Genomic DNA, 20,204 nt, shown 5'->3' with positions numbered 1-20,204 from the left:
TCAGAAAAGCCTCTTTGTCGTTCGAGGTCAATAAAATGAAGACTAAATTTTTGCGTACTTTTCGACGTAGCTAACTTATTAAAAACTGCAATTCAACATCATATATAATCATTGTGGTTCTGTTGGAAACTATTAGCTTCGTGTTTACGTTTCGAAAACTATTAACAAAACTAACAAAGATTGTTGTCTAAAAAATACAATTTCTACGCTGTAATTGCAATCAAGGATGTCGGAAATACACTGCTAATCGGGCTGCTTATTCTAATCTAGCATATTAACAGTCGAGTATCACTCAAAATTTCTCAAGCTCGCTTTATAGGGTGGATTAATTCATAAAATTTAGCTTTGTGCCTTTGTGTGTGAAGACAAAAAGACACCGGTACAATGTTGCATTTTATGTAGTTTAAACCTGCAATAAAAATATCTTTTGAAAGCTACACTGAATAAATATTTTTTATTTTCCGCAAGACGTACAAACTATTGCACAACAAACGTTCAGCCAATCACAACGTTGTTTTCGGCGGACAATACAAAATGCCGCGGACTCTATTTTTTACGATGCTTTTTTTTGAAAAAAATCAAAATAAACGGTTCGACTTCAACGATTATATTTATTTATCGCCCACTTATACAGCTAAAAGAATTAAAAACAGCGCAATGTATAAGACTAGAACGTTTTTTTACAAAACGCTTTTCTGATCTTGTAAACACGGCGCATGTCAAGGAAATTGTCAATCGGAAGACGTTCTTTCTCAGTTCTCGGAAGAGAGACAAAACTACTTGTTGTAAAAACGTCCGGTAAACAGATCTGTGGTCATATAATAACACCTATTTAAATAATTTGCCAATCACTGTGATGTATGAAAGCTAAATTGTCGTCCATTACTTGGAAATTTTACAACAAACTCGGTATAATAAACATCCAATTTGCAATACTTGGCGCAACAACACTTCTTGCTTTTTGTTATGAAAATTTATGCAAAGCCCGCATACTAATAAGGAAAACCACGGGTGAATAAATTGTCAACACAAATACATTCAGAAAAGAAATTGACGATGAAATTATTGCGCACACTGCACATGATTTCCTGGTTCGCCATGTTTTACACTAAGTGGTCTTCACTTTCACAAAATTTTCTAAATTTTCTTTGAGCATGGTGTATAGTTTCGGACCCACATTATCATGGTTTTTGCTTCCTCAAATCATGAAACAACATTCTTCAAGGAATCGAAACTACTACTATTACGTACATTATGTAATGGCACGCGGAAACAGTTTGAAATGTGCATAGCACTCGCGTGGTACGTTGTAACGTTCATTAAAATTTTACATCCTCACAATGATATAAGAGTTTGAATGACTTGTTATAAAAACCCGCTTATACAACAAACTATAAATTAGTTTACGATAAAAATTTGTCGGTAGATCTTGCAAGAAGTGCAAATAATCCTTTGTCAGTGCGTATATAGAGCATGTCTCAAGATAAACTCAAAAACTCAATTTGCTACATTTAATATTTACATTTTCACCTGTAGAACTTTAGTGCGAACAGTGCAATTATCAATATTACACTGGTAGCTATATGGAGAGAACGATATATTAATTCAATCCCAATCTTGCGTAGCTTGTTTCTGAAGGATTTCACCTCCATCATGGTACATAAACTAGGATGCGTATGGTTCCGCCTTCTTACAACTGACAGTTATACATCTTAGCGTGTTTCTTTTGCTTCGCTATTAACGTTTTATTTATTTAACAATTGTACAGACGAAAGCCGCTATTTTGAGGTCTTCTAAAGGACGAACCAAGCGCAAAGCATGACCTACATACTCATTCTTAAAAATTTTTTGTTTTCAAATTTGTCGTTTGTTTATCTAAAAATATAATCGTAATTGAAAACGAATGGTGTTATTATTGAGGCACTTCGTGAACGTCTTGTTAGTCCGTTCAACTCTTCAATTAGCTAACTGAACACAACTCGCCCACGTAGCTACACATAGAGAAAATCTTTTAGCACTTGTTCTCCAAGCAGTACAGTACGAATAATAAAGATTCATGCACTCCAAAGTAGATGAACATAGTTTCAAAGATTTTCAAACTCATTTTACGAGGCAAATAACAAATTCTCCGGACTGAATAGATCGGGGATTATATACGAAGAATGCTCTGAAGTATAAATGTTGAAAGAAAGATGTTCTTTGTTGATGGCGCAACTTTAAGATTTTGATGATTGCAATCGTAAATAATGTACATCGTAAAGCGTGTTGATAACCTCTTGCTGTTTTTATTGTTCAATTGCCCACGTTCAGAGAGCAAAGATTCTTTCAATTATTTAAAAATATAATCTAAAAATAAATGTCACGAGATCTGTAGCTTTTTTATGAGCACAAAAAACCTTTTTCAATCACAGACGAATATTCAGTTATTTCTAGTAGAAATGACTGAAGTTTCCAAATACCAGCCAATAGAAGAGATACAAAATTCTCTGTTTGACTTTAAAACCCATCAAAAACTAAACATGGATGTCAGTAGATAAAGACATTTGAAATTTAGAATTGTACATGAAAGCCATAATCAGCCTTATCAACATAATCCAGCACAGGCCGATAAACGAAAACATGCAGATCCTTTTCCGCCTCGAAAAAACTTAGATCTTGTGCAACATTAATGTCTACTCAGGATTAATTAGTATAGATTGAGCCATCCAGGCTGATTATTCTTCAATGCATTGAAAAATCTTATGAAAATATCGCGTGACTTTATTGTAAGAGTGAAACGAGACTGTTCGTTTATGAACACAATGACATCTTTCAATTTGGTGTTGAAGGCGATTCTGTTCTAAAAACATCACCTTGAATAAACGCGGGGTCTTTATTTCAAGATGAAAGCAAAGTATTTTAATGTGAAATCATACTGATGTTAGCTAAAACATAAAAAAGTCAAGGAATTGATATGCAATTCTGTTCTCTTAACAAATAAACTTACTCTCTACTTCAAGATGGAGAGCATATTATTTTAATCTGAAATCTTAGTAATAAAGTAAATGGTTCGAACCCGGGAGTATCGTTACATGTTTGTAAATGTAGATCGTCCAGGTTGGTATAGTCCTGAGAAGGACTGTTTTTGCTGTTGTTGACTGACATTTCGACAACCTTAGCGGTAGTCATCTTCAGAGTCAAATGAGGAGTAAACGTCAGGTTAACCGTATTTGTTACAAGCAAGTAATCTTAGTAATGTTAGCTAAAAGCACGAAAATGTCGACGAACTGCTACTTGATTCTATTCTCAAAACACGACTTTTAAAAAAACATAGTCTCTTGTTTGAGCCTAGATTCTTTAAAAACACTTCATATATTTATTTTGAAGATGAAAAAAACATAAAAAAGTGAAAAGTTCAAGACATTTCTGGAGTTCTTCTTTATCTTCTTAAACAATTGCAAGAACCTTTGATCTTTATACGTCAGCTGTTGAACAAAGATAAATGATTATTTATGCACACACGTATATACTTTTTTTAAAACGATAGCAATTTCTTTCAATTATAAATCTTATAAATTTCGGCCTGAACTTCGACACTTTTGCCTGATGAAATACATGTGTAATTCTTAAAAAAAGACCATCTTCTAATATATAAAACTCTCCTCTGATACAAAAAAGACTCTTTCAGTCTTTGAGATGAAACTAGACCATTCGTTCGAAAACTAGAATACAAAATTCATTCGGGAATTTATAGTTTTAAGAGCAGTACAATATCGCAAAATACATAAAAAATTCAAACCGTGTAAAACATCAAAATGTTTTGTTAAGAACTATGAATGTTTTTATGTTAGGGAACTGTAAGATGCAATTGGGGTTTTTGTTTCATCATGTTTGTAGGACGGTATAAGATGCACTTAACTTTAATGAGTACTGATTTCCACGCAACAAACCAAAGTCAGCAAGTAAGATTTAAAAAAAAATAAAAGTTCTTTGGTTTTTTTTCTGAGCAAGTGGTTATGATGTACAAAGAATTATCTAACTAAAACCATAATTACCAGGGTATGGCTGCTTTAATATAAACATACAATAAACTCGCTTTAAGTAACATATACTGCTATTTAAAGAACGCCTGGAATTTTTCTACTGCACACGATTAGTCGTTCGACTCATAAACGTAAGAACGGGTTTAATTTTTTGTTTGGGGGCTGTAGTCCAAGAGTAGTTGACTACACCCATTTTCAAGCTTTAGGGGGCTCGGTAGAGTCGAGTACAAACCGAGCATTTGAAGAGATGATCCAAAACTTTGTCATTAAATTGAACGAAGAATTTAATTAACAACCAGATCGATTGGTGATGCTTATTTCAAGCTACATATTCTAGTACAATGTCAGTAATAGTAAGACGACCTGTGTGAGTTTTGTGTAATATTAATATGACAACACAATGCACACGATTTTGTTCTAAGTGGCACAAACGCATGTTTCACTCTCTAAAGATTAGAATTTGATTAGGATGTGATTAGGATTTTAAACATAAGGATTTGATTAGGATTTTAAAGATTAAGATTTGATTAGGATTTTACAGATTAGGATATGATTAGAATTTTAAAGATTCGGCTTTGATTTCTGCTTGTGCACGGTCTTCACTAGATTTGACAGCATTGGTACAGTTAGCCTTCTTAAGCAAAATCCATTTCTTTCATGGACTTCATGTAATCTGCGTGATGGAAACATATATAGCATTACCTCTGCATGCACCTTTATTAGTGAAATATAAGTTTCAGTTGTAGAAGTGTAGGAGTGTAGAGAGCCAACCGAAAGGGCAAAGCCTTAGATGACGACAAAATTTTACAAAATGAGTTTGACAATATGCCAACAGAGCCTTTAGTTTTCTCCTTGAATTGGGACTGTAACTTCATTCAGATGACAGGCGATAACTGCTGTTACATCAAATTCTCGTCTACAGCTGTTTAAGTCAGGGGAAGGTTACAGCGAATAAAGATTCATAAGGTTTCAATAACTTTATATCTTTTGGGGAGGAGGGAGCAGTAATGACATGCATGTCTTTACGTGGACCTGTGGAGCATTGTAATAGGTGGGAAAATTCCTTAATCGTGACAAAATATCCATTTATACACCAAGAAGAATCTTGAATGTAAGAAACATGCTCTTTGTGTCAACCTGTGTTTGGAATCGGTGGAAATTTGTTTGAATAGAAGATAGCTAAGTCTAGACAGTTATAGATGAATGATTTTTTCAACCGTATATTGTCTTGCTTGTGGTTCAAATGAGTATTTAATTAAATAAGATACTTAAGATACTCCAACATCATTTACATTACAAAAAGGAGGAGATTACAATTTGAATATTTCATCACGCGATCCATTACGCGCGCAGAGTGGATCGTGGAGTGTAGAAGCCAAAAGAGTAAACAAACTGAGAGAAAATGCAAATATAGGAATGAGATTTGCTTCCTGTGACAAAGCAAAAGAAGTTTATTCTGAAATCTAATCCTGTTGTAGTTTTCTGACAACTCAAACGGAAGCATTACAAAGGTATACTTTTAAGGTACGATGGTGTACATAACGTGCAAAAAATCTTCCACCACAAATAGCTCTTCAACTATTAAATCATATTATTGTGTTTGTAAAGAAAGACGATTATTCAGTCGATCATAAAGTTAATAATATAATGATGTACATGTTTGATTCAAGTAATGGCCTTCCAAGAAGTGATTAAATGACATTAGATGATTTTAGATGAATGCCTTCCCGGAATAGGTACAATGCATCGGAAATAGAACAAAACAAAAAGCTTGCACATGCCAACAATGAACATTCTACACAAAAATTGCTCTATATAGCGTTTCCTATAAAACATTCCATCAAAGTGAATACTGAAAGTTCCCAGGCGCTGAATGTATTGACTAACGACCAAAAATTTTGGGCTTCAACTTTGCTACTGTCTTTTGGGTTCGTCACATGACAATTTGAAAGGGATTGATATTTTTCTTATTTGTATTGTACTATAGAAGAAACACGCATCTGATATACGACCGTCTCGTAATACGAAAGCCGAACTAAATTGGGAGAAATTTTTCTTGATTCGGTGACTCAAATTGCCACACAGTCTACAAGGTCATCAATCGTGTTAAGGATTTTAAAACAACAAAGAATAAAGTCTCACAATGCCGCCGAAATGTCTCGTTTGAATAGCGAGCTTTTCTGCTCAAAAATTGCTCCTTTTCGTGAGATGCTTTTCCAACACGACCTATTCAAAACCTGATTTATGATTGCTTTAGATTTAAAAACCACATTTCCAACATGGAGTTTTAAAGTTCTTGCTTCATCGTGCTTGTACTGTTGAGAAAAATGCAAAGTACTTAGTTTGGTTTGTTTATAAAAATGTCCATGGTAATGATTGTATCGTATTTTTAAGGTGCGGCAGTTGGCACTTTTTCAATCTTGATTGAATGAAATGTTCACCAATTTATTCCACTTCCAAGCGAGTAATGCCCCACTGCTCTTGTCTGCCCAACAATAGTCTCAATGGGGAGGGGTGGTGGCTACTGCCTCTGCTTGTCATACGACGCTATATGTCAATATATGAGACAGATTAATCAGTAAAATCACTGCAGGTCCATAATCCACAATCACTCCTACATCACTTTCTCTTTACATTTGTCTTCTAACCGGATGAGTTCATGTTGTGAGTATTGTTTATAATGAAAGCGCCTGAATATCACCTCCGCTTAAAGAGGGGTGGTTATGAACTGAGTGTTTCAAAAGATCCCGCTTTGTAAAAAATAGTGTCTTAAAAAAGGATCATGGGCGTTCATCAACGATTCTTAAAGTGGTGCTATTGATAATGAAAATGTACTTCGTGGCTTAAAATCTACCATCACCTAAAGCAAACAATTCTTAAAGCGGTATGTACTGAGAGTGAAAATGTACATCACCTCCGCTTTGGGAGTAGATCTACATTGTTTAAGACGCTTCATCACGTAAAGCGAACGCTTGTATAAAATTCTCTCTCCAATTACGTGGTTTCCATGTAGTCTCGAAACAGAAAGAGCAAAGCAGATGTTTGCAGTAGAGTAGATTGTACATTGACCTATTCTCTTACAACGTCAATATTGATGGGCATGTAAGAGGGCAGACTTTATGTAAGATTACTTAAGTAATTTGACAAAACCTGGTTTTTATTTGAATTGTCTATATCTAGATAGTCTCATTTGTCGCTAAAAGCTCCTTCAAATGAAAATAGTATTTGAAACCATTTGAAGGTTTTATTCAGACAATTACAATGGTATTGTTTGCAGGAACTATGGTTCTCGTCAAAAGATTCAGGAATTTGTAATGCAGAAGGAAATGCTGTAAGAGATATATTTCGCTAGGGAAAGCACCACATGACTTTACCTGGGGAAAGCACCGCATGAGTTTAGCATACTCCTACTAAGTCTGTTTACATCGTTGCTATGACTTATTTGGCATCACTAGAGCAAATGACAAGCTTACAAATGACATGCGAAAAAGAAAGCAGCGCCTTAAGTGCGTTCTTCACCTTTGTAAAATCTCGCGACTTAAAACAAACAATGAATTGTAGCCAGAAAACGTACTGTTGCCACCAGAAATAACGATCATTTAACATAAAAGAATAAAAAACGTCAATACGATAACTAACTTAATTAAACTTCCTTTAAAGTGAAACTCTAAATCATCATAGCAGGATTCATTTATAACAATTCAACGGCAACTGCGCGCGCTGTTTCTTACTTTCCACGACCCTCGTGTTGTCATTGACTGCCCACTCAAGCTTGCAACTTACAGGATGTTCAAAACAAAGACATCACTTGATTAAATGACCCTGAGACACCCACGCAAAGGTTAACGATGACGTACTTCACAAAACTTTCACCAGTTGTTTTCGCGTTCAGACAATTTATTTGGCAACGTACAAGCGAGGAGTTCGCGACTTAAACAATACACTAAGCACGATCAGCAGTTTTGAAAGTCTCAGCTAAAGTATATTTCGCACGAAGGTTAGTGGACATTGTTACTGTTCGCTCATTTTATATAATAGACTGCGCGTCCGGCTACGGCTATAAGGAAGTTAGATCGTACGGTTAAGGTCATCATAGCTGTTGTAGACTAGTAGCGCTTCATTATGGGATTCCCTCATATATTGCAGGAGACTTGTGAAAAATACTAAGGTAGTTTACGATTGGTGGAAATTTTGATTGTTGGGAATGACGCGTAGCAGTAAACGAATTATTTTGTTTCGTAGTAAATTTAGATTGAGTTCATACTTCAAAGGTTTTAATAGTGATTGTTCGAATGCCGTTTTTAAAGGCTATTTTTGTTACAGAATGCAAGTAAACTAACCAAAGTTGTTTTATTTCACAGTTATTCCAGAATTACAAGAAAACATGAATAGGAGAGGCACCGCCAATTTTACGACTACAGGTTCGTAACGTGTGTATAATTAGAGCATGACGAGTTTCAGTTAATGTGCAAACGTTACGATTCATATCCATTTTGTTATTGTTTTAAGGCTCGGCAAGCCATTGTATATTATTTTAAAACTTGATGACGTGTATGCCACAAAGTTAAAATCCAATGAAAACGCTACTTTTCGCAAATAACCTACCCCTAAACAAATTATTTGTCCTGGTTCACCGACATGGCAGTTACACGCAATGTTCAAACTAATTGTGACAAATGTTATATTGTTACTAGAGAATGTTGCTTATTGGTGAAAACGCGAACCAGTGCACTTCTACAAAATTTGCTAAGTCGTTATATTTAATTAATTAAAGTTATCCTCCTTCTACGTATAGACACATTTTTAGGTACCTGTACGTTTACAAACTATCTTTACATTTCGAATATTGGCATAAACGAGCTCACTTCATAAAGGCGAAATTATTTTCGATGTAAAGAAATGTTTATTTTATCGTATGCCTTGACTGATAACGATCCAAATCAAGCGATAAACTTTTCGCATGCTTAAATAAGGTGCAAATGATCTGTCAACACTATGACTTTCGACAGAAACAAATATCTTAAGGTAGAAAAACTAAAATGTGTGATCGAGCACGTTCTCAAATGCGAGTTGTTTTGCAGTATTGAGTAACGTGTTGTGTCAAGCACGTTAAACAAATGTTTAAATGTCATTGTCGTTTACTCTGCGTCACTTCAGCACTCTCTATATGCGTCATCGGTTGAAGTGCAGACGAGATCAGAAACGTGATGATACTATTTCACTTTGAAATACGAGATGATGTTTTCGATATGATAAGATTCGTGTCAGCATAATAAATCGTGTTTACGTTGTCATAGATTATCACATGAGTATAAAATGTCACTAACAAACTCGCTAACTCCATCCGTTTAACTTTCAAGTGTCTTCCCTTTTTTACTTGATGAAAATGTTTTTGCAATAGGATATTACACAAGAAATGTTTACGTGTGAAAATACAAAACATATATTGCAATGATTTATTACAATCTACAAGTTAGCCAACGAACTACAACTGATCCATAAAACATATAAACTAATTTACCATTTTTCGAGTCATTGATACACAAGCGAATATATCCCAAACTAAATTTTGAAGTTAACAATTTCAATAACAACTAAGCACAACGGACATTAGTTAATGATTAACTTATTTACGACATCATTTGTTTCGTCTAGTAAAAATGAGACGTACACTTGCCGCACACTACGAATTTGTCGTTAGCCTGTTATTTTGTAAGCTTTCGTACATATGGAATACTTCAAAGCTTGTTGTCGTCAGCTTATTAAGTCTTGATGGATATTTATATTCGACTTATGTCACGTAAAATTGAAATTACACTCCAAACTTGAGTCGGCGCTTCGGGATAGTTTTAATTCAAGTGAAATTAATAAAAATGGCTGTCAACCATAAAAATGTGCACAACATCGTACAAGAATGCTTTTCGAACTCAGAGAAGAAATTGATAAAGAAACTCTCAAACAGAAGTTGCCCTTCCATGTTTATTTAATAATAACAAAATCAGCAAAAATGATTTGTTTAAGTGAAGTATTTGAAATCCACTGCTATAACATATTTGCTCTACACAATCTTAAGATGTTATTTCACAATGCATTCCGGGGTGATAGATACATCCATCATGTTCGAGACAAATTTCGAGGTAGCCTTTGCCGTCACAAATGCATTTAAATGTATGTTGCGAAATAAAATAAGCAAACTTTACAACTTTATAGAAGTTTTGCTATCGATAGCAATGTAAATAATGATCTCAGTGCCACAGCATCCTTATACTGGTAATTTAGCAGTTCGATGATTATAAATAAAACATATTGCGACAGATAAATCATGGTTTAAGTAGTAAGTAGCGCACTTGGTAAGAGAAAAATTGTGTACTACGTAAAGCCACGGCATTCTTATTTGCTGATTTGCGACATTAATCATATCAATATGAGCCAAACTTTGTGGCAACACTTGAACTCTACGGCGTGGGAGGATTATACATCACGAGTTTGGAGCGTAATCCCTATACATTCATACACACACGTTTCGCAATAGAAGTCTTAAACAGCAAAGAAATGATTGCTCGATTACAAAACATGTCAGTTAGCAAGGCTTCGTTAGATCGAACTCTCGCTACAATCACGGCAACAAAATTGCAATTATTTGACAATATGCACGTCTTTTGCGAGATTGCCATGACAACCACACGTTCAACAATACTGGCGGCCAAAGTTATAAGAGCAACATGGATTACGCCCATTCATTTTTCTTGCAGTGAGATGTAGCTGATCAACGGTTAGGTGAAATAAATCAAAACAACCCTTTCGATATATTTACATTTCAAATAAAAATTAAAGGCAACTCCATTAGTAGGATTTCATTCTTTAGAAATTCGAAAAGAAAATGGTATAAAAGTCGAGATTCAATAATATTTTACCCAAATGTCGATGACGTAACTGGTGTTTTGATGACTGATGCTTGTAGCACGTACGTGTGTTGACTTCAAGGCCAAAGTAAATCACTTACGTCTACATAGATTAATTATCGCGTGATTGGCTGACAGTCAATGGCGAAGCTAATCACAAAATCGAATAGGTTTGAAACGCTAGTGCGAGTCAATAAGAAACGAGCTTTGGCCAGCATCGACTGAAGTTGTTAAAACTTAAGTCTTAAAAGATTCACGTTCTCTATTTCATAGAACCACAGGAAGTTCCACGTATCTTGCACAACGATATGATGAACTTAGCAGATATCTTGAAGATGAGCATGGTGGGAGGAGACTTCGCCCAATATGACTATTTTACTCAGCAAAATCTTGTCGGCCAGACTTATCAGGAGCTAATGAAGACACAGCAAGCCGACGATTATTGGTATGTTGAGTAATGTACATGCACATTATTATAAGCAAAGACCGATTGAAATTGACCTATTATATCATCGATTTATCATTCCACAACCTATACTATTGATTTATCATTATATTAACCTCTATTATTGACCTTATTGCAATACACATTCTAGTTTCTTTTAGCGAATCAAACGTTTCAAACGTAACGCTACACCGTATTTCCGTCATTCATGTATAATTCTAGTCTCGTGCTTTGTTTAGCCGTAACACGTCCCGGCATTCACCTATGGTTCCTGACACTGATTATCCTCCATTCCTCCTCGACTGTCAATTGGACAATAGTATTTACGAAGTGGAGTCCAAACAGCCCAATGCTTTCAACAAAAATGCGCAAGAATTCATCTATAGAAACCAGCAGGTCCCGATCTCTTCCCAAAACGGATACAGCGTTCCAAGTCCAATAAACTTTCCGAGACCATCCGAAGTTCGTCCGAAGGTATCCCGGCCACGTTTATGTCATTTTTTGGTCGAGCTTTTGGCAAATCCTTCCAAATATTCGAAAATTATTGAGTGGGTGGATCAGAATAATGGTGTATTTAAATTCCTTGATTCCGCTGAAGTTGCATCGAGTGGGGCCGAAGACGGAACAAACCCCACATGAAATACGAAAATTTTGCACGTTCTCTAAGAACATACATTGCCAAAGGCATTTTGACCAAGCCTCGGAGCAAATTGGTTTATCGTTTCACGAGCAAGGTCGTGTAAACACTTAGGTGCTCGCTGGTCGGACGCCACAAAATATTTCTTTATCGTTCATGTAACGTGGAAGGAGTCTTTCTTGTATTCCACGAGGTTCTTATGCCATCAACATTTCTTAAAACTATTGTATTTAAAACGGAAGTCGCAGTTGCACGCAATGCCAGCGCATGCTTTCATTTATTTATGTGATTTATATACAAAATGGGTTATAACCACAGATCTGAAAATAGACTTGATAACGTACTTCCCTATTTCTGTGAAGCCATAGCCGCCATATTGGAAGGTCCCACTTCATAGTCATATTTCTACAAAATATGCTATGTTTATACATGGCTTTAAGTTCCAAAAATAACAAAAATACGTCGTCATAAAAGCTCTGTCGTATGTTAAAGTTGGGTTTCACTACTCGAGTGGGACCTAGTAATCGGGTGATAACAATGTGGTCATCCGATTACTTTGGCTTGCGGTATCTAGTTTATTATACATATCTATGGTTATAACAAAAGCTTGATAAAGATAGGGTGTGAAAACTCCATGCTTATTGTGCTAATAGTATCATTCAAGTACAATGCAAAGCTGACTTTAACACAAACGACTTTTACTTCTCAGTATTACGACTGATTTGCATTTTCTTTGAGGGCAGAATCTTGCGATCACATTGCATTTTGGGATTGCTAAGAGGAATTAGAATACTTTTCATAACGATCATCCTCTTTTTATATCTTTTGCAATGTCGTAAAAATTCATCCTTAGAATTTTCGTGAAGATCGGGAAGCCATCATCACTGGACAGTATTCTGCTAGAATTGTATCTTCGCTTTACCATTATTTTGTATGAAGTTACAGAAGTTTGCTACCCAGTGATTTGCCGATTTTGATGGGCTAAAAAAATTTAATTCATAGGGGTTGGGGGGAGGTTCCGGCCTTTATAAATAAAAATTGCCCAACTCGAAGCAATTCCAAATGTATTCATAAATCAAATTTTTATTACTCTGTTCAAGCAGTAGAAATTTTTATAAATTTTACCAGAAGCATATGATTTTCTCTAGATAGGCTTCATAACAGATAATTTGTCGCTAATAAAGCGACAAAAACATTACGTAAATGTCTTCCGTTTAGGTTATTAATTTTTAATTTATATATTGATATTTTTATGGAGAGGTCCAGTGATTGGATCATAACTTATTGTATTTTTTCAGTTTTACTCGGTGATCTGTTGATCAGTTACATCTGAGCAGGACATTGTAGTTCGAACATTTTCAATAAACCATTACACACCTCCTTGATGTTTCATTTTTCTTTATCTTAATGTTGATGCGCAGAAATTGAAAAGCAGTGACGCAGGCAATCTGCAAGATTTAATCATGCTGTGGAAATTGCTGAATGTTGTCATTAGAAGTCTATTGTTTTTACTGTGAGTGAACAGGGGACAGACCCCTTAAAGCAGGACTAAAGTAGGTAGCTGGCTATGCCACTGGAAATTAGTCGACTCCGATTAGCTACAGCAGCCAACAAATCTTACATAAAACAGATGATTTTCGATTGCAAATGTGGTCACGTGGTGCCTTATTTTAGAGAACTTCCATACGTGGCGGCTGTCGATCATGAATAAGTAATGTTCTCCTCTCGCATGTAATATTTGACAATCAGACACTCACTAGTTTTTAAAAACCTCACTAAACGTGTTAATTTGGATGACTTCAAAACTCTTTCGTGCTTGTTTTATAAATTTCATTTCCCTAAGATAGAGAGAATAGGCTTGCCGTATTGTTCGATGGGCAATGCATTGTAAACAATGATTTAGAACCCAATCTCCCAGATGTCTAACTACCGTGTCATGGTGAGGAAAGGACGTCATCTTGAAAGGAGGCAAAAAGTAAAACTCAAAATGAAATAAAAAATAAGTTGAAAGAAAGTTTAAAAGCCAATTCTATAAAACAATTTATAGCTAAAAAACCCTAGACTATCAACTTTCCAAGTGTATATCAACTCAGGAAAACAGATTTTGCTCGTAAATATCGTCAGTTTTGCCACCTTTAAGATGGCGGCTTGACTCGTTCGTAACTATATAATTAAGAATTTTGGCAGAGTCAGATATCTAGTAGATTGAGTTCTACGTCATTGATTGTAAATAAGTAAAATCCTTTGTCAAAACTATCCAAAATGGTGGCTATAACGTAACTTGCACACCAAGAAAAAAGTTGATCAAATTAAGAGATAAAATATTTATTACTAACAGCATTAAAGTGGTCATATATTAATTATTAGCAGCATTACAGAACATTAATTTTCAACAGAATTACGATAGCTGTCGCGAAGCTTTGAGAAAAGTTTGGAGAATTTTTCCACATAACCAGCAACATTATTTTCCAGCAAATTTTGCGATGAAAGGCTATTGATATTCGGCAGACCTCCCATGGAACTTCTGCGTTGCAAGAATGGGAATTCCCCCACAATACTGGAAGCATGTCCAAGATGATGGCACCAGTACCTTTTGTCTCTACACAGGGACGCACTCATGATGCTATTGATGGTCATGAAAACCACGCAACCAATAACAAGAAGTTTTGGAATCATATTAACCAATCCAAAGTAGCTGTAACTGTTTACAAGATACAACATGATTTTAAAGCTTTACTATTAAACGAGTTTATCAAAAAAAAAGTTCAATACAAAAAAGTAACGAGAGGAATAAGTTTATGCAAGCGTGAAAAAACATTTGACTTTTCCATCTAGGTAAAATTCTTCGACGTAAATTATGAATTAATTCATATTATCTGCGTCAAAGTAGAAAATCAAATAATTAATACAATTAAAATTAGAGATTCGATTTTAATTGTCGAGATAGTGCTCGAAAAGCTTTCAAATAAATTTCAAGAAAGTTATGAAGCAAGTTAGATAGCACATGGAGGAAATTAGCAGTTTTATAACTATTAGGAGATAAATAAAACATAGCTTTTTTATATATGATCAAACATTGTCTTTAAACTAAATTGCACATCATAAACGCGTGAAGTATTTGAATTTCATAAACTTACAGATACCTAACGTATATTTCTGTTATTACTAAGGTAGAAGCTATATATATAGCCATTTATATCAAGTAAATATTGTTATGAAGAAGAAAATTCACGTAAACTACAATTTCATACCATTGAAGTAAAAGCAAAATCTTAAATATTTCCCAAATTCAAGATACAAAACAGCAAAGAAACTAAAAACATGTACAATGCCATGCACAATGCAAAAAATGAGAAAATACGACATACAAGCTATCAATAAACATATACAAAGAACTACTCAATTTTCTTACCAATACTTCAAATGAAACGTTTTCCTTACACCAAATCCAAAAACCCGTTAATGAACATTTGTGGTACACATCTTATACTTAAAACACTCGTTAATTGCCGCAGCTAAGCATTGTGGGAAAAACAAAAAAATGTCCGAGGTTGTGCGCTCATTAACGTAGCCAGCTGGCCTCTAAACTTTCTCAGTTAACTCACTGAGAATAGATTGAAATACACAGCAGTAAACTCTAAAAAAATTAATATAATCTTCTGAAATTTAGGAGCAAGGAGATTACAGCCTTAATGCTTATGGGAACTCGAGTATAAGGTATAACTTCCTTGAAAACAATGCTGTTGCATGGTTATGAGCCGCAGCGTAGCCAGTTAGATTTTTATTGAGGTTATGAAAATATTGCAGGGTCCACTGACTGCAATAACTAAAAATAATTTCTAAAGAAATTAATAATAGCATTGTTTAATACTTTAGAAACTGAGCTAAGTCAACAGACTGGCTATGCTTTGTTGCGCAGGTGCCTACAAGTTCGGCCTTCTGAAATCAATTTTATCATGAAATGTTCACGCAGAGTCCTCAAATTGAAATCGTTGTTTGCTCAACGGCTTTTCAATCAATGCATAAACTATATTTACTTTCAAATAAATTTGAAAGAAAGACTAACTAATTCTATAGCTATGATAAAGCATATTCCAAAAAACATAATCTTGTGAACTCAAGATTTCAATTATGATGGCAAGAGAAAAGATTAGGACGCGATATTCGACTTTATTTTAATATTAATTATCAGTGGCGACGCCAACTCGATAAGTGAGGGGGATTTTATTCATAAATTCATGTTTGTGCGTCCTTTAAAGTCCATTGCTTTTGAAGAATTAAAACATGGAATACACGAATACTGTCCTCCACACTTATCTCACTGGCAACGCTATTGGTCATTATCAAGTAAAGTCTAAATATTGCTTCTGATAAATCTTGTCTCTTGCTAATACAACTCGAATCCTGCACGTACAGAATGATGTTTTTTTGGAGTATGTTTTATCTTTTATAGCTATTTGTTCACCACAAGCTACATTTTAAATTGGAACCCAAAATCAGATGAATGTGAAGGTTTGTTAAATTTAACATTTTCTACAATTACAAAAAAAATTAAGATGAAATATAAAAAAAACTTATCAATTTATCATTAAAATAAAAATAGACCAAATGTAATAATTACAAAAACAACAACACAGCATGCCAAAAAAGGACATCTTAATTGAACATTTAGACTTTAATTGTAACAGCTTTTATGTACCGCATTCATTTGGTAGCCGCTTGAATAAGATATTGGGCATTCAGTATTAATGTAAACTACGGTTTTTTGAACGTATGGAAATGCATTGTAATTTAGCACGAGCGTTGTACGTTGGAGAACACATTGAATTTGATAGTATAAAGGGACGCTTTCCCACAGGCATTAAAATAAATGTGTTTTTTAGCTACACACTTTGTGTCGCAGGATATATCAAAAATATTCTTTGCAAATCTAAAATATGTCCCTTAGAATAAGCTAAGACGTAAATATGTCCTTTAGAAAGAACAAAGATGATCAGTTAGTGGTGGCAATGCTGTTGTCATTTGATTTTGTAAACAAGTCCACGGATTTGCACTGAAAAAGAAGTGATTTCTAGAATGAAATATACTAACAATTATCGTAATTTGATCGTCCACATAGAACGCTTGATAGCAGAAAAATTAGGAAAAATAATTCCGAATGAGCTGTAAATTAATGGCGCGACAGAGGTGAAAGAAAAATGTGGAACAATGAGGTATCCAACTGAAACTTATTGAAAAAAAATTAGGGCGTTAAAATGTATCCTTGTAAAAATTTTCTCATTTTTATGCCTGCTTTCCTAACATGACACATTTAACACAATTGCATTTACTTAACAGTCATAGTTTGTTAATAACAGAGTTGATTTAAATGAGTTGAAATAGTTGTTTAATTTTCTTCACGACGCACTTTCTCTGATCAGGTGTTTCAGCCATGAGCATTTGGCAAAATTTCAACACATAGCAGTTGTGGAAATTGAAAACTTCTGAAGGCGATCAGAATCTCGTCCAAAGTTTGACATTCGAGACTCTTGGCATTGAGGAAGAAATGCATTAAAGTTGACCAATGATTGTCATGTATCCATAGAATCAATAAAAATACCAGCATGCAGCCGTTTTATTTGTCAAATGAAACAATTTCATCAAATTTAAAAGTTAATTAGTTTGCATGATTTCTCGACACGTACCGCTGTGATTGTGGACGTTGAAGCTTATTTGTAACTGTGGATACGAGACGAAGCAACAATTAGCTACATATTTATGACGAGTTGTTTACACCTACGAGACGCCATCAATAAACAGCTATATATTCTCGTCGACAAAGAACGGGAGAAAAATACTGCAAGTGTCTCCATAAGAAGGTTGTGTACTGAAAATTGTTCGAGGTATGGAAAGTTTATTACTACGAGTTATGAAGCCAGGCTCTTTATTTTAAAATGTTATTTTAGCTACGGTGTTCACTCAAGAAAAAAACCAAACTATTTTGCTACATATTCTTTGTTAAGCAACAGTTGTCAGCCGCCAAATGAAACATGCACGAATACTCGGGTAAATTGTTTTTCGGCATCATTTCGAGTTCATTAAACATTACACTTAAAAAGACGATCTACGGAACAAAATAATTTGAGGTTCTCGAGAGCCGATAACTTCCAAGTTTCGAACAGAAATGATTTGAGGGAGCTACTTGTAAGAAAAACCTATGGGTAGCAACTTTTCAATTTATTTCTTTGAAATGAACCAATCATAATACCATGCAGCTACAAATACAATCACATCTAAGGTTTTCGTGTAGCTATTTTTGAGGAAAAGTGAAGCTCGTGTTTCCACATACCGACAGCATAATTCTTCTGAAAGTTTTTCACAATGTTTCTTGCCCTCAAAAACTCAATACTGTTCATAAAAATTGAATTTCGTGTTTGCTATATGGCTACAACTCGCATTTCACTAATCTTTTATCTATTGAATATTTCTTAAAGTGCAAGTACAATTTAATTCTTATTCCGACAGAGTACAGTACGATCACTATGATTCTCAAACTGCTTTTGATTGGTTGTCTTATATCCATGGAGATGATCTACGTGAATTCTACTTCATGGAAATGTCGTGACCGACCTGACCTCTGTTATGCACTAATGGGAGAGAATCGAAGAGCCAATAACCCATTCGACAACAGAGTAAACTCGATGAAATCGAACTCAGACCTTCGTAAAAGGAACTATAGGTGGAAACAAAAAATTCAAGCGTCCAATCAGGAAGGACTTGAAAAATGACATTGAAACATGTGTAACACGTGAACACACCATGTTATAGGAAGAAGAAAACTAATTGTAATGCTGTATTTATCAATGTTATATATGTCAATAAATTATACTGTTTACCTCACACGCAATCAAAACTAAAACCTGAAATCAAGGACATTTTGTTGCACATTTGTGCTTTGTTTTATTCCTGATACTTCCCGGTTTTGTGACTAGTTACATTCAAGATACTTCCGGTGTTCGTGACTTTTTTTATTCCTGACATTTACGATTGTTTGTGACTTGGATTCGCTTTTCAAAGTTGTTTTGTTTTACTAAGTGGATTTGGAGTGAATGCTCAAGTTGACGTTTTGTTGAGTTTAAATACATTCCTAATACTTCTGGTGTTTGTGACATAGATTCGCCGTTAAACTTTGTTTTATGTTTTACTTGAGCAGACGTTTTGTAGTTTAGTTTAGATACATTTTCGGTGGGAGAATCCTTCACTTTGAATCGGTTTGCATGCAAACAAATACAATATTTTTGTTACATGGCAGTAGGCGGAACCACAGCCTTTCCTGCAGTCTGATTCGCTGCAGCAGTAGGCGGAATCCCAGCCTTTCCTGCAGTCTGATTCACCGTAGCAGCGGACAGAATCCCAGCCTTTCCTGCAGTCTGATTCGCTGTAGCAGCGGACAGAATCCCAGCCTTTCCTGCAGTCTGATTCGCTGCAGCAGCAGGCGGAATCCCAGCCTTTCCTGCAGTCTGATTCGCTGCAGCAGCAGGCGGAATCCCAGCCTTTCCTGCAGTCTGATTCGCTGTAGCAGCGGACAGAATCCCAGCCTTTCCTGCAGTCTGATTCGCTGCAGCAGTAGGCGGAATCCCAGCCTTTCCTGCAGTCTGATTCGCTGTAGCAGCGGAGAGAATCCCAGCCATTCCTGCAGTCTGATTCGCTGTAGCAGCGGGCGGAACTTCACAATTTCTGACTGCGGTCCGGAATCCTCGAGCAGCGGGCAAAATTTTACGATATCTAATCTGACTGCGGTCCGGAATCATAAAGCCTACCTATTGGCAGCGGAGGATCCAGAATCCAGGGGTCAGGAGGCATGCTCCACAGGAAAATTTTGAATTCCAGAATCCAGGGGTCAGGAGGCATGCTCCAAAGGAAAATTTTGAATTTCAGACCGTTGGAAACTCGATTTGACAGCATAAATTACAAAAATTTGCTTGCAAAAAAGGCTCGCAGGACCACGCAACAGCGACTGGATATCTTCTTTAAGATTAATAATTAAAAGCCTTGTGGGAGTAAATTTGAAAGAAAACAAAGCAGCTCTTATCGGTGGAATTTCCGCGGAAAAGTTGTGATTTTTATGAACGTTTCATTTTTTGAAGAAATATTCCTTCATTTTGCTACTGAAAGATTCGTACAACATGTCATTTGAAAGGTAAATAAATGGACTTAAC

General features: G+C 35.3%; 2 protein-coding genes and 1 long non-coding RNA gene across 3 annotated transcripts; 2 read left to right on the top strand and 1 right to left on the bottom strand.

Moving 5' to 3' along the window:
- The first annotated feature begins 7,856 nt into the window (after positions 1 to 7,856).
- Positions 7,857 to 13,386, top strand: LOC124447809 (ETS homologous factor-like). Its single transcript, XM_046998811.1, is given in 5 exon segments — positions 7,857 to 8,019; positions 8,384 to 8,443; positions 11,198 to 11,369; positions 11,609 to 11,973; positions 11,976 to 13,386. Coding segments are annotated over 4 exon segments (711 nt in total). The 5' UTR covers positions 7,857 to 8,019; positions 8,384 to 8,406; the 3' UTR covers positions 12,113 to 13,386.
- A 3,685-nt stretch (positions 13,387 to 17,071) lies between these two features.
- Positions 17,072 to 17,657, top strand: LOC124447810. Its single transcript, XR_006948833.1, has 2 exons — positions 17,072 to 17,219; positions 17,427 to 17,657. It is a non-coding gene; the product is annotated as an uncharacterized LOC124447810 (long non-coding RNA).
- A 1,629-nt stretch (positions 17,658 to 19,286) lies between these two features.
- Positions 19,287 to 19,796, bottom strand: LOC124449082 (paraneoplastic antigen Ma6E-like). Its single transcript, XM_047000026.1, has one exon. It carries the CDS (start codon positions 19,794 to 19,796, stop codon positions 19,287 to 19,289), a length of 510 nt encoding a protein of 169 aa, XP_046855982.1.
- Between the last annotated feature and the right edge of the window lie 408 nt (positions 19,797 to 20,204).

This window comes from Xenia sp. Carnegie-2017, unplaced genomic scaffold, assembly GCF_021976095.1.
Source record: "Xenia sp. Carnegie-2017 unplaced genomic scaffold, XeniaSp_v1 HiC_scaffold_23, whole genome shotgun sequence".
Classification (NCBI taxonomy): Eukaryota; Metazoa; Cnidaria; class Anthozoa; order Malacalcyonacea; family Xeniidae; genus Xenia; species Xenia sp. Carnegie-2017.
Note: the sequence above shows the minus strand (reverse complement) of the source record. Positions and strands in the feature narration are given on the sequence as shown.

Bases quoted from the DNA above. Each gene is read 5' to 3' on its own strand.
- LOC124449082 (XM_047000026.1), bottom strand. From the start codon at position 19,796: ATGATTCCGGACCGCAGTCAGATTAGATATCGTAAAATTTTGCCCGCT.